General features: G+C 34.2%; 2 protein-coding genes across 3 annotated transcripts; one reads left to right on the forward strand and one right to left on the reverse strand.

The window, feature by feature from the left end:
* Positions 1–5: 5 nt before the first annotated feature.
* LOC18032498 (probable aminotransferase ACS12) lies at positions 6–3,093 on the reverse strand. The gene is made up of 4 exons (XM_006421703.2): positions 2,432–3,093; positions 2,196–2,330; positions 1,439–1,599; positions 6–1,355 (listed from the first exon to the last, which is right to left on the reverse strand). Exons 1-4 carry the CDS (start codon positions 2,852–2,854, stop codon positions 509–511), a joined length of 1,566 nt encoding a protein of 521 aa, XP_006421766.1. The 5' UTR covers positions 2,855–3,093; the 3' UTR covers positions 6–508.
* Positions 3,094–7,414: 4,321 nt separating this feature from the next.
* On the forward strand, positions 7,415–12,826 carry LOC18032576 (protein TPX2). Of its 2 annotated transcripts, XM_024184222.1 has the most exons (17): positions 7,415–7,913; positions 8,015–8,167; positions 8,509–8,671; positions 8,982–9,084; positions 9,676–9,726; positions 9,833–9,930; positions 10,042–10,126; positions 10,257–10,319; positions 10,446–10,496; positions 10,656–10,714; positions 11,110–11,188; positions 11,277–11,342; positions 11,514–11,576; positions 11,707–11,772; positions 11,870–11,914; positions 12,084–12,196; positions 12,440–12,826. In XM_024184222.1, exons 1-17 carry the CDS (start codon positions 7,730–7,732, stop codon positions 12,456–12,458), a joined length of 1,461 nt encoding a protein of 486 aa, XP_024039990.1. In that variant the 5' UTR covers positions 7,415–7,729; the 3' UTR covers positions 12,459–12,826. The 2 variants fall into 2 exon arrangements, with proteins under 2 accessions (XP_024039990.1, XP_024040014.1); XM_024184246.1 differs by lacking the exon at positions 12,440–12,826 and having other exon boundaries at positions 11,880–11,914; positions 12,084–12,173.
* Positions 12,827–14,298: the final 1,472 nt, after the last annotated feature.

Here is a 14,298-nt window from a genome sequence, read left to right on the forward strand (position 1 = left end):
AGAAATGAGAGCGAAAATAACATATTTATTTCCTTTTGACACTATCATGGAAACAAAATTCATATTTCTAACCATATTTTGCACAATAAAACTCACAAACAACTTTATTCTTGCCTGAATGCAACTATAACAGGAATTTGAGAAGAGGCCTTTTGGATGCTGTGCCTTTGGGAGTAGCATCAAAATGTTTGAAGGATTGCAAAGGAAGAAACAACAGCTGATACTGAAATTTTTACAGGAGTAAAAGCCCAATCGCCCATGTGGTTCAAAATCACCCAGCAATCCATGCCTGCCATTAAACTCTTCCAAATCATTCTAGTTTTCTATTTCCATCATTGATGTACATGATTTAACAAATCCCATAATGTAAGCTCAATGCTAAATCCTTCAAGAGTTCCAAGAGAACTGAACTAGACCTTTGTTCAATTAAGAAGCAGTCCATGTCCCCATAATTTTCCCAAAACATTAATGAGGGCAATAATCTTACATATGAAATTCCTCTCAGCATTTATTTACAAGTTTCAGCAACTTTTTGGATCCTTTCAATGACTAAAGGGATATCCTCATGGGTTAAAGAAGTAAAACAACACCGGAACCATCCCGGTTCTATACAGTGGCAGGCCGAGCCAGGAGTAACATTGATCTTAGCAATGTTCAAGAGCTTATCCCATAATTCAAGTTCCCCTTTCTCACTGTAAGAGGGGATTAGTCCACTCATATCAGCCCAGCAATATAAGCCAGCACTGCTCTCTGAGCACCTGATTCCTAATTGTTTCAAACCTGCCACAAATGAATCATACAGTTTCTTTATCCTTCTTTTATTGGTCTCTAAATATTCCTGGATGAACTTTGTATCTGAGAGCATGGAAATTAGGAGCCTCTGAGTGGGGGCTGAAATAGAACAAAATCTTGTTAATTTTTTGGCAGCGGCCAAAACACTCTCATTATAGGAATAGATAACCCCGGTCCTAAATCCCGGAAGAGAGAGGTCTTTCGACAACCCGTATATTATATGAACTCTATCCTTGTCAACTTCTTCTGCCTCCAGAATTTCTGCCACGCTCACAAACTCTTCATTTCCAAAGATGGACCCCCCATATATTTCATCAGAAATTACATGGATGTTCTTCTCTCTCGCAAAGTCCAAAAGCTCATAGAGTGTTTCCCGTGGAATTATATTGCCAACAGGATTCGCTGGGTTGCAGATGAGAATTCCACGAACTTTCACCCCACGTTTTCTTGCCTGATTGAACGCTTGATCAAGGGCAGTTATACTAAAAGCGAAGTTATCAGTGCTGCGACAGTGTACAGGAATTAGCTCCACTCCCGTTCGAAATCTGATATCCCTATCAAAACTGGAAATTGTTTGTTATTAACTTTTGATACCCAAACAAAATGAATTTCATCAGTTCAAAGGTTTGAAATGATTGATAATCACCCAGGATAATAAGGCGAGGGAACAAGCAATGCGTTCCCATGATCTGCCAAGCAGAAGCATAGTATCTCAACCGCAGGAGTTGCACCAGCAGTTAATACTATCTGAGAGGGGTCAAATGAGACAGCTTGCCCCAAGACCTGAGACATGAAACCCGCCATAGCCTGCAGCAGTGCAGCAGAAATATATATTTAAGAAAGCACAGACAAAATGTAATCATTTTAGACAATCAGCTGTTTTTGCACTTATAATTGAATGCAACAGTCATAATAGCACAGGACATATGACATCCTTCAGAATCAGAAGCAGTTAAAGCAATTTGATTTCAATGGACTCCAATGACACAAAAACCAAGATCAGTAATTCAAAATAGCAAAAAGTTACTATATTGATAAAACTTTTCGAAGTATAATCTCAACATTTTGCATTATTTGTATGCTAAAGGCTCAAAAATGAGTTCATTATCCCATTTACTATACAGTCTTGCATGCATGGTTGTTGTCTTCTACTCTACTTCCAACAATGTGGCAAGGCTAATGCGGAGGTTCATGGGGAAGCATTACACAGTTTAGTAAGCAAACTCTAAAATTTTAATGGCGTTATTCACGTAAACTAAGCTGCCTTTAACTCAATAAACTCAACACTTTGTAAAGGCAGTACACTAGATTCTCAATTTACAATCACAAGTGTATCACAAAGTAAACGGCACTTACTAGTTACTAATTATGTAAAATAAAATAGAGAGATATAATAAAATTACCACTTTAAGCTCCATCATTCCATCAAACGGCTGGTAGGTCGTAATCCCACTGATACTCAAATCATCACCGTCCCGTCCCATTATAGAATCACTCAAGTTCTCCGACACCCATTTCTCAATCAAATCCAAACACGACTAAAACCAATAAAACAAAATTAAATAAATAAACGATTTACACGAAAAATGCAAATAAATAAATACAAAAATGAAAAGGAATAGCTTAAGTTTAAATTAACTGTGTTCTCGGCCAATCCAAGCTGAATAATCCCATTCGGATTATTGATTTTATCATAGGGATCGTCCCGAAACTTGTTCAACCCGATATAATACGGAGAATCGTCCGGCTTCGCAATCGAGATCCCCCGGGCCGATATCCGAACCGGACCGAGCGATCCACGCGACGACAAAGTAGACCGCGAGGAAGTTCTAGGGAGTCCAGCGAGGTTGGAGGATGAGGTGGAGGGGGAGGGAGGGTTTGGAGAACGGTGGCGTTTCAAGTAAAACTGGAGGAAGTAGAAGAGCGCGCAGGGGATTAGAGAGCCCAAGATAAGGCCGCCCCTGCCTTGGACTACGCCTTGTAAGGGCACTATCAGTCTCATGGCTGTGGCAGTGGTCGGCTTGCGGTGCTCGGGTTCCGTGGTCCGATGGGATTGGGTCATGTGTTGGGTTGGTCCGGCCCGATTGAACTTGACGCACCTCGGGTGATCCGCCCTCCGTGTAGAGAGAAGAATGACATGAATGAGATAGGGTGGCTGTTGGCGATTCGGATTTTTTGGTCTGGTGGTTTGGTGAGAGACAGTGGTTTAAAAACCTAATAAGAAAATATTTTATTTGGAAGAGACTTAAGAGTGTGTTTAGTTAGAACCGTTCGCGTCGCTAGAAGAAATGGAAGATTAGATAGGAGTGGGGCTCTGCGGCCGAGTTTAATACATTTGTCCTCATTAGTGATTGGGTCCATGATATCAACGCCTGTGAAGCAAAGATACAAAAAGTTTCATAAAAGTCACGATGTGTTATAATTAATAATTATCATCTTTTTTTTTCCCAAATCGAAAACCAAAGTTCTTTTTAAATTTCAAACTGTCCTTATTAAAGTTTGTATAGTTTGTTGATAAGGGAATTGTTCAGTTGGTTTTACCCTGTACATTCACTATGTGGTATCAGAATAGGTTAGAATTCGAATGGACATGAATCAGAATAGGCTGTAATGGAGATGGAGGATGTGAATCAGAATCAAAACAGACATTATTCTCATTGATAAGTTTATTATGTTTTGAAATCGGAATCGGAATAATTTACATTGTTTTAAATTACTAAAAAGTTCTAATTTAACTATTATCATAATTATTATTTTGTATTTTAATAATTATAATATTATTATTAATTATTGCTAATAATCATATTATTATTAACACTAATATATTAATTAATTATAATACTTTTTTATCATTATCGTCATCATCAATCATAATAATAATCCATTTCAAACATTATAATAATAGTATTAAAAAAAATCATGATGGTCATCAATGAAATACTCTATTTCCAATAATAATAACAACAACAACAACAACAATAATAATAATTAAAATCGAAATCATCATCAACAACAACAACAAATCATTATTGTCTGCGTCGTCATCATCATTAGATCGGAATTATGTCTATTGGAGACGAAATTAGAGACTAAACCAAGACAAAATCAAGATGCCCCAAGGGAGGCAAAACTAGCAACCAACTGCCACTCCACGGCTGTAGACCTGCAATGACGAAGATGATGGTTGATTTGGTAGTGATGACGGTGATAAAGATAGTGAGGTTTGGCTGCGATGGTACAGCTAGCCAGCTAAATGGAGTTCAATGCGAGGAGTTTATCTTAGGGATTTGCTGCCTTTTCTTTTTTATTTTTGCTATTAATATTTTTCAATTCAAATGAGAGCATTTTTGAAATATTACAATTTTAAGGGGGGAAAATGGTTAGTATTAGGAATCAGTCTTACATTCGCAAATTAGGGTGGCTCCCACGATTTTGATTATGATTCTCGCCTTTATTTTGTGAAGAAAAAATTGTCAATAATTCCGATTTCCCAACCCAAAATGTAAATGCACCATATTGTTTTGGATATTTTCTTATATCAAAACAACTACGTCCTTAATATCATAGTTAGAAAAATTTGTGTAGAGATGAACAATAATTAAAAAAAAAGAGAGAGTATAAAGCCATTTGATATTTTCTATTAAGCTCTCAATTTATGTTTCCATAAAATATTAAGCTCACATTAGATGACTTAAATATTAAACGCATATTAGATGATATTATTGCCTGGCTGCCTATAGTAGACAGCCCATCCTCTAGCGCGTAAGATTATAAACTTTGGAGCAATGAAAGTTACCTAAAATTATAAATAGCTCCCAATTTAATCATTTCTGTAAGATTGTCAATAATATAATGCGCACATCTATCTTTCAATCACTTTTTTTTTGGGGGGGGGGGGGGGGGTGGGGATAAGATTTTTGGTTCAACGTGCTGAAACCGCCGTATGCACAAAAATTCTATAATAATTAATAAGCGCCCATCCAACTGCCCATCTAGAGAACATAGAATTCTGGGTTAGGCCCAACTAATGAATACACTGGCCCATTGTGATACGCGAATTCAATTGTCGTTCAGGACGACAAGCAGTGAGTCAAGTTGTGAAGTCGCTTTCATTCGCATCATCCGTTGACTGACTCGTCACTTTCTTTATCTGGAATAATTATGTTACAAAGTTCCAACCCTAGCCTCTTAATTTAACATTTTCTTTAGTAAAGGTAGACAAAGAAAGAAACTAGAAAGTGGAGTCATACTAAGTTTAATCATAGACATTAGTTATCGCTATTTTTTGCAAAAAAAGAACAATGATGATTCTATGATTGGTAAAATATTATGAGAAAGAAGTGGGTAATAATGGCACTTTTTTTTCTTTATGGTCCCAAAGAAAGAGATGATAAATTGGTGATTCACTATTGCTTTAATGTTATAAAGTTATAATTAGGGTTTCACATAAATCGAGATCCATTCCATTTTATAAAAAAAAATTTGAGATTTATTAAGTGTTTGCCATGCAATTGTCTAACAACGATCGTTTTCTTGAAGTTATTTATACATGTTGTACGTTAAAGTGACACTGGTTCAAATAATTGGAGTATTAAATCTTTTTGAGAATAGAAGTTGTTGAAGATACATGGATAAGGCTCGCTCACTAAAAGAATTTTTCCATCCGAGAAGTTAGGGGTGGACACGATTCGGTCTGATTTAGTTCAGATCGAAATTAAGCAGAATTGATTTAAATCAGTTATTTTATAAAAAAAGATCAAATAAGAACTGAACTCAATAAAAACCGAACATAAACGGATCTTTTCGGATCGGTTCGGTTCGGTTTTTTTGGTTTTGGGCCTATTAGACGTATTTTGAATTTTTAAATTTTTAGTCCATTAGGCCTTATGAATGTAATAATTTTTTTCAACAATTAATTTATTATAATTTCATTAAAAATATTAACAATAAATACAAAGTATTCAAAACACATTTTATCACTAATTTATGAAATTATAACATATATATACTCGTAATCGTGTGTGTGCATGTCTATTTTAGTTATCTTATGCAACCAATTAAAATTTAACACGTGTCTATTTAAATAAAATTATAAGAATAATATGATTTTTCGGTTCAACTGAGTGAATCGAATACCAAACCTGCATTTTAATTTTTTTTACAAATCATATATTTCGATTGTTTTTTAAAATTAAAATCGATTCGACGATTCGAATCAATTCGATTCGATTTTTTCTAGGGCACGATTTTTTTACCCACCCCCACGAGAAGTAGTGGTTTTCACGACACAAAATCACAAATTGCAGTGAGCAGTCAGCTGTCATCACTCCACCACCTTGGCGCTTGATTTTTGAATTCGCAACGCATGCACAAGACTACAAGAGGAGCGTGCTTGCAAAAGGACAATAATGTCCTTGGCCACCAAAGCATGCATGCATTCGCTGAGGATACCACCGTAAATTCCTGCCTGCCGATTCTCGGACTTCTTATGCAGGATTTTGTTTTCCCGCTGACAAAAGTAACCCTCTGCGTTTTTTTTCGCAGTGGCGGACCAGTTTCTAGAGAAAAAGACAAATCAATACTACCAAGTGTGTGAGCCCGTAATTGCAACTCAAAGTGACTCTTTTGTCTATTTTCTTATTAGGTTTAAATTTCGAAAATATGCGTCTTGTGTAGTTTTGGCATATAGCCTCTGCTGTCATCCATGACCGTGAGGAGCCTTTGGATCAAACTTGGCTGTAAATCGTACGGATTTTATTTGGATTAGACTTCAGGGGGCCTAGCCTAGCTTATATCTCATCGAAATAACCACAAAATATTGTTTTATTCTCAGCCTGTGATTCCAAAATTCAAACGTAACTTTTCTTCAAAAATTAAAAAAATCTGAAAAAATGTTACTTTCCATAATTTTATTATAATTTAAAAGAAGTTGTTAGAGTTATTATAGAAAATTTCCACTTGTTCTACACTTAAATATCTAGAAAAAAATCAATCCAAAAATAGATAAGGAGAGAAATAGTTTTTACGATAGAGACAGATTATTGATCAATGAACAAATTGTATTGTTGTGTTCTTAAAATAGCGTACTTTTTTTTTTGGAAATACTGATATATTACAATTATAATTTTATTAATAATCAGGTAATAATTAAGATTTTATTTCATGATTCCAGTATGGTATAACCCGATCAGTTAATATTAGGGGAAAAATTATTTTACTCCTAAAGTGGAGGGTTGAATAAATCTCTATCAGAGAAAAAATTATTATTGAAATTCGAATTCATGTGTTCAAAGTTATTGGACGCATGAGTCTATTGGGTAATAGCAGACTTATTTTAACGCTTTATTATAAATTCGACTTACAAATTCATTCAAACAAACTAGCGTAACAAACTAGCGTGGCACACTATGTGTTAGAAGGATTAAAATTTTTGTTCTACCAAATAGCAATAAAACAACATTTATTTTAAATTATTAAAAAAAAATTATCCGCCGGAAATTTAAAATAGTATCAGTTGTGGGACCCACCAGTTGAAACGAGAAAAAAAATTGAGTTGCTCTCCTCAGGACTATATAAAGGACATCTTCAACGCTCTGCCTGCGTTCGTTTTCATTCTCTCCTTTTTCATTTCTTGCCACGAAAATCTCGCCGTTCTCTTCGATAATTTAAAAACAACTCTTCTGTCTCTCCTTTTCTGACTCTTTTGTCTCCAGCAATTAGCGTTCTAAAATCCAAATAATTAATTAAACAAATCTGTTGCAACCTTCGAATAGAAAAGAGAGAGAAAAAAAAAAAAAACAAGTAATGGAATTTTGAAGCGCATGCTTGCAACTTTCTCTCTCATTTTTACGATAAAATCTTCGAGCGAGAGAAAGTGCACGATACAAGGAAAAAAAAAAATGTTTTTGTGTTATGTTAGACACGTGGCGGTTTAGTAATGGATGAAGAAATGGAGGAGCTCGTGTTGACGGCGGAGCCGATCGTGGCGGAAGAATTTGAAGTTGATTTTGATTACGAGTTTGACGCACCTCAATATCACGATTTTACCCTTACGGAAACGCCGGCTAAGGCTAGAGAAGTCGAGCTCTGGTTTGATTCCGCTGCAAGCTATCCACCTTCGCGTAAGCAAAACACAGCAAAAGCATTCAAAATTTATCGTTTCATTTTTGCTGATTCGTTTGTTATTTAGATTATTTCATTTTCTGAATGGCGTTTATTTCAGCCTTTATTTTGAAGTTCAACTGGAGATATGATTTCCCTGCGGATACTGCAAGCGTTTCTTGTGATTCCAGAGGAGGAAGCACGAGTTCTATTGGTAATGTCTCATATTTTGAGACCGATTCTGAAGCTTTCGACATTTATCAAATTAATAGAGGTATTTTTTATTTTATTTTTTTTAATCAATGAGATACATTTACAAAGATGACGCTTTTTTATTGCTTATTTTTATAATGTAAAAGGATATGGTTGTGCAATTATGATATTTAAATTTCTATGTGGCAGCATGTGACTGATAATAGTTTATTAAGGATTGTCCCATCGTTTTTTTTTTAAAGCAAATTATTTAACAGCCTTATTCACATGTATATATGCATCTTCTAAACCTGAGTCACAATAAACAAAATGATCTGATTTTTACCTAATATAAGCGATAGCCAGTGTTGTAGACTTCGTAGTGTTCCTCAATATCTGTTTTCTTTGTACATTTTATTCTAGGGCCAGAATTTTGTGGTGACATGGATCAAGATGTTTCAAAATCCAAAACCAAGTCTTTTGCGAAGTCATCTATACAGAGGAGTTCGACTCTGATGAAACCCACGGCAAGTTATTTGGCCAAATACAATCAACGTCAAGAATTTCATTTCAACCATTTTTTGAGGTAGTGTTGATTATTTTTTAAGTAGTACCTTTTGTTTGATGACACTAGCAGATTTCGCATGAAGATTAAAGAAATAAAAAAAATAAAAAGCAGTTATTATTATTATTATTATTATTTTGGTACTAGTACAGAGCTGTGAAGTATTGATTGTTTTAATCTTACAAAGAAAAGTTGCTAAGTTCTCTATATGTATATGCAGTATATTCACATTTGACAGGTTTTATAGTTTTGAAAGTTTTTTGGTAATTTGATTTCTTTATTTAGTTTGGCTTTGTTTCCTTATCTCTGAGGTTATGCTTAACATCTTTAGGTCTCAAAAGATAGTCAAATCTGAAAAGAGTTCACTGAATTCGTCTACAATTGAAAACATCGCTACCAAAAGACAGAAGCTGGAAGCTGGTTTCTTACCGAAGGTGCACTAATTTAGGTCTTCAATTTATTAGTATTCTTCGGTGGATTATTGACAAAAGTTTAATATCTTGAACAATGAGTTTGAGCTTATAAAATGGTGAATTAGACTTCCTTTGAAACTGACAGATAATATGCTGAGACATCAAGTTGACTGAAACTATGATTTAGGCCTGTAATTGGTATATATTGGTTCAAATGCCTGCTTAAGATTTCATGAAAGATTCAAAAGGAGAACACTATGCCTAGTAAGATTTTAAGAGTTGGGATTTCAAGAACTTTATTTACTCTGTTATATTTCAGCAAATTAGATGTATTTAAGAAAACTAAGACCACTTCTTGTTATGGTTTTGGTTTGGCTTTAGTATGATTACATACTTGTAATACGTTGCTATACTCGTACCATTCTCTAGAGATGCTGGCTTTGTTCACTTTCTTTGTAGACTCTTGCTTTTTAAGATCTATAGGTTCATGCAAGTTCTCATATAGATTTCTGGTTCTTTTACTGCTGTTTTACTTGAAAACAATAACTTTTATGTAGTTTGTTGTCAAGTCAGACAGGAGTTTTTAAAAGTGTTTCTGCATTTGCAAAGCAGGTTTCTCATCTAAAGCATCAAACTCATTTTCTACACAAAGTTCCAGTAAAGGTAATATGTACTATTTAGGAAGTGGATGTCACATAAATATCGTAGTTAGGTGCAGAATTTTTCTTTTTGTTAAAAGTATAAATTTTTAAACTACTTGATGTTGCAGGTTGGGTTCCTTGAAATAAACTCGGTGAATTGTAGATCTAAAGTTACTATTCCTAGAGAACCTAATCTGGAAACAGCACATAGGGCTCAAAGACATAGGTAATATTCACTTCCTCTCCTTTTTATGTTGACATTTGTTGTCATACATCTGTAAGGTTACCAGGCTTTGCCTCTTGTGCAATTGTTTATGTCGTATTTTCTGGATTTCAGGGCTAAGGCTAAGGTTGATGCAGAGTCAGATGAACATGCAAAATCAAATGCATGCAACTTTAAAGCACGCCCATTGAACAGAAAAGTACATACTTTCAATAAATAAGATCCAAGTTTTATTGAATTTCATAGGAACCATGAACTTCAAAAGAAATTGCCCTTATATTTAAGTTAGTATATGTTATCTTTTTCAATAACTTTTTTGGGCTTGGCAGATTCTTGAAGCTCCTTTACCACATCCCCCCAAAAAGAGCACGCCACAGCCTACTGAGTTTCAAGTAATTCTTAACATGTTTGAATCTTCTTGTTCATCTTGTGATATGAGCATTTTCTTGGACGGATTTAGTGAGATAAGCTTGCTGCATATCTTAGGTTTAACACAAATTGCCTTCACTGCTCTGCAGGAGTTTCAACTGCGAACATCCGAGAGGGCTAGACAACACGCATGTAATAATGTAGGTTATGAAAAGTTTACTTTACAGATTGTCATATTGTTAATATCATGCATAGTTTTAGTAATAAACATTGCAATTTCTTACTTGTGCCCATGCTAATATAATAGTAGGAATAGAACGTGCCTTGATGGTGGAAAGCTAATGCTCTCCTCATTGCAGATGGCAACCATGCATAACCACAATGCTATCTCCCAAAATGAAACTAAAGACTCCAGAAGGTAATGATGTCTTGAGTTTTTCTCATACGATCGAAGTTAAACATTGAAAGATTCCTTTTTACCAATTAATATTCTCATGTTTCTAGAGCATTCTGCATTGCTCATGGTTTTTAGCTTGATCTTACTTGGTGTATTGGTCTAGGAATTTTAACTTCCTTTTGCTCATGTGATATGCAATCGCACAATTGTTTTTTAACTTCTCCATCTTTATCAGGACATTAAATTTTCATTTTATCTTTTTTCACAAATGCAAGGGGGAGCCTCAACTTTCATATATTTTAAGTAGTTTTCATCTTTACCATTTCTTGTAATCTTTGATATACTGACCTATAATTAATGAATTTACATTCTGTTGAATATGATTACTTTCTAACGTGGTTATTCTCGTTGAACAGGCCAAACTCTGTTGATGCCCTAAAGGAGGAGAAATGTGAAGGAGTTAAAAAAATTAAAGCAAACCCTCTCAATAAGAAGGTGCTGTTAATATTATGTTTGGACATTATAATTGAGATCGTTTTTGCACAGATTCTCAGTGTGTGGCCACATTATTTCCTTGACACAGATTTCTTCTGGTAAAGGAGATCCCGGCGTCTTTCGAAATATCAGACAAGATACTGCTGCCTCAATGGTAGTTTACAATGGTTCCTTTATTCTCAGTTTGGATATGTTACTCATTGCCTTGCAGGAAAATTTTTCTCTGTTAACCCATGCTCGTATTTCCTGCCAGGATAGCAATATGTTACTCATTGCCTTGCAGGAAAATTTTTCTCTGTTAACCCATGCTCGTATTTCCTGCCAGGATAGCAATTTTCCAATGAATAAGGGATCTTTGAATGAGCCACCAATTGACCTATTTAGAAAGGTAAGATGCGATCTAGTTCTTCTGTACTTGTTGGTAATGAGTCTAAAATTGGAGCTCACCGGTGATTTCTCATTTTCTTACTTAAGTTTGGATATATTTTTCACAATCCTCTTCATGACTTGGTATGCAGCTCTCCTTGGCATCTGAAGTCCATAACAACTTAAAATCTCAGTCAAAAATGCCTTTGGTTTGTAAGGTTAGTGTAAACGATAATTTTAGCTTTGAATCTTTTAATGAAAGTTTGTATCTTTTTATTTTTATTAATATACTAGTGCTTTCATTGATTGAATAAGGAATCAAAAGAGAATGCACCACAATCATTCCTTCTTGAACATGAGGTATACTACTATGTTCCATATATCTATTGATATAATATGTAAAACAATTCCTAGTCAATTACTGCAAAAACTTGCATCCTAAATAAATCTAGTATTATGGTTCAGGTTTTGATTTGTTGTTAGTCCTCTTACCACGATAATCGCAGTCTCATAACATCCAATTTTGCAGATGAAGGTGTTCAAAGAGAAATCTCAGAAGTTTGGTAGGAATCAGTATCAGTGTGGGAGTGAATCAAGTGAAAGTAGGATTACCGAAGGTGGATCACGGTTCAACATCAACAGGTATCACTATTTCTGAATTTATTTGATGCGAAATGCCAGCCGATCCTTTTCTCCAAATTCTGACTTTTCTTTTAGCTTTAGAACTTGACTAAGAAAATTATCAGGTACAACAATTTTTATATTTATACTGCAATAAGCTGCTGATTCCATCTCCACAATTTCCTGTTAAAAGTTAAAACTTCGACACAATATATTTGTATACATTTCATTGAGACACAATATTTTTGATGATTCTTGTCACAGGAATTTGGATATACGCTGAGAACAGAGCCGAAAAGCTTTCATTTTTTGAAATGAGACAATTTTTTCGAATGAAGCTAGTCTTAAATCTACAATCTAATGCGAAAAGAAAATTTTGTTTTATATCGATAATGTAAAGGAAATAAAATGTCCTTTGGACAAAAATTTTGGAGAGCAGCAATGTACATAAGTATAAATTATAGTTGGCATGTTTCTTCTGTTTCTTGTATATACCAGGGAAATTGTAATGGTGGGTTCAGGTTAAGCGAAAAGTGTTGATTCAGTTTTTACCTTCTTGTTCTTTGTTGAAGGGTTTCATTTTGTCTGATGGTTCCTGTTTCAGCGAGTTGTTCGAATTTGTTTATACAATTCTCACACGTGTTACGTCTCCATGTGAGGTTACACAATGTTGTAGGCACAATATCATTTTGCATCAAAACGTCGTATAAGTTGGTGACCGTAATAATGGAGGAAAATATAAAGGAAAGTGAAAAGCGACTGGTAAGGTAGAGATTGAGTTTTTTTTTTTTTTTTTTTTAAATATATAAGGAGGTGGAGATAAATGAATCTCATCATTTTATGGTAAAAAAAATGTAACTTTTCTCCTTAAAATTGGAGTAGTTGGCATATGCTCCACATATACTAATTGCAAAAGCATTTTCAAATTATTATTTAATAAGTTCACACCAGACATAAAACAATCCAAGAAAGCTATTTTACAATTTTGAGGGGTTTTTAGTTCGGTTCCGTACGCAAAAATAAACCAAACCAAAATCGTTTTGGTTTGCTCTCGTTTTTCATTCAATTGATTAAATAGATCGATTTTTTTTTTCTTGATTTGAAAAGCAAACTGAGCTATTAGTTCGGCTTAATTTTTGGGGGGTTCGCCGTTTTTTGGCCCAGTCCTAGCCATGAGGGTAAACAATTTTTAGGTAAAGCTTATATAAAGATTAAAAATAGGTAAAAAAAATTTAGTTAGATTATGAGGGTCCACTTAATCTGATAGTCATTTATTTAAGAATTTGCTTTCTCAAATCTAGATTTTTAAATGAAATTTTCATGTGGATTTGTTGCTGCACTATATGATGTTATAGTATTTTGGCTCAATTAACTATTATATCATACGGTGTAATAACAAATTCATATCAAATATGTATTTAAGCATCGAGACTTAAGAAATTATACGTAAATAGAGAGAGAGTCTCTAATAAAGATAATAAGATATCCTTATTTTAATTAAAAAAAATGCTACTAAAATACAAAAAACATATATGGTAAAGTAAAAAGCTATCAATATGCTAACAAAAAAATATAGTAACTAATGTATTGAAATTTAGTTTTCTTGTATTTTTGTGGTATTCTCGTTTTAATAAAAGGAGGATGTTTTCATTAAATAATAATAATAATAATAATAATAATAATAAAATAGCCATTTTTTTAGCACGAGTGCTTGTATTATTTAAGATTTGGGATTTCACAATTGCATCAAATATTTTTATACCACTGTAAAATAAATTTTGATGCTATTGTGAAATCTCAAATCCCTATTTTAAATATATTGTTGATGCTGAAATCTGGTCGCCTTTTAACCGATCAGATTGGTTCACCAACGCTTGTATTGACAAAGGAATAGAGATTGCAATCCACCAGCTTCAGCAATTTCTCGAGCTCCTAGGACCCAAATCACCCTTCTTCTTCCTTCTAAGCCTGCGTTCACAGAAACAAATCAGAGACGCCGGTGGTTTTTCCGGCGTAAATCCTCCGATACTTAAGTCAGTACAAGGTGTTTACGAGAAAACTATATGATTTTTGTTGTACAGATTAGTTGCAATATTCTCAATACGAAATGTATCAAGGATTCA

The sequence above is a fragment of the Citrus clementina genome, unplaced genomic scaffold (assembly GCF_000493195.1).
Source record: "Citrus clementina cultivar Clemenules unplaced genomic scaffold, Citrus_clementina_v1.0 scaffold_9, whole genome shotgun sequence".
NCBI classification, from domain to species: Eukaryota; Viridiplantae; Streptophyta; class Magnoliopsida; order Sapindales; family Rutaceae; genus Citrus; species Citrus x clementina.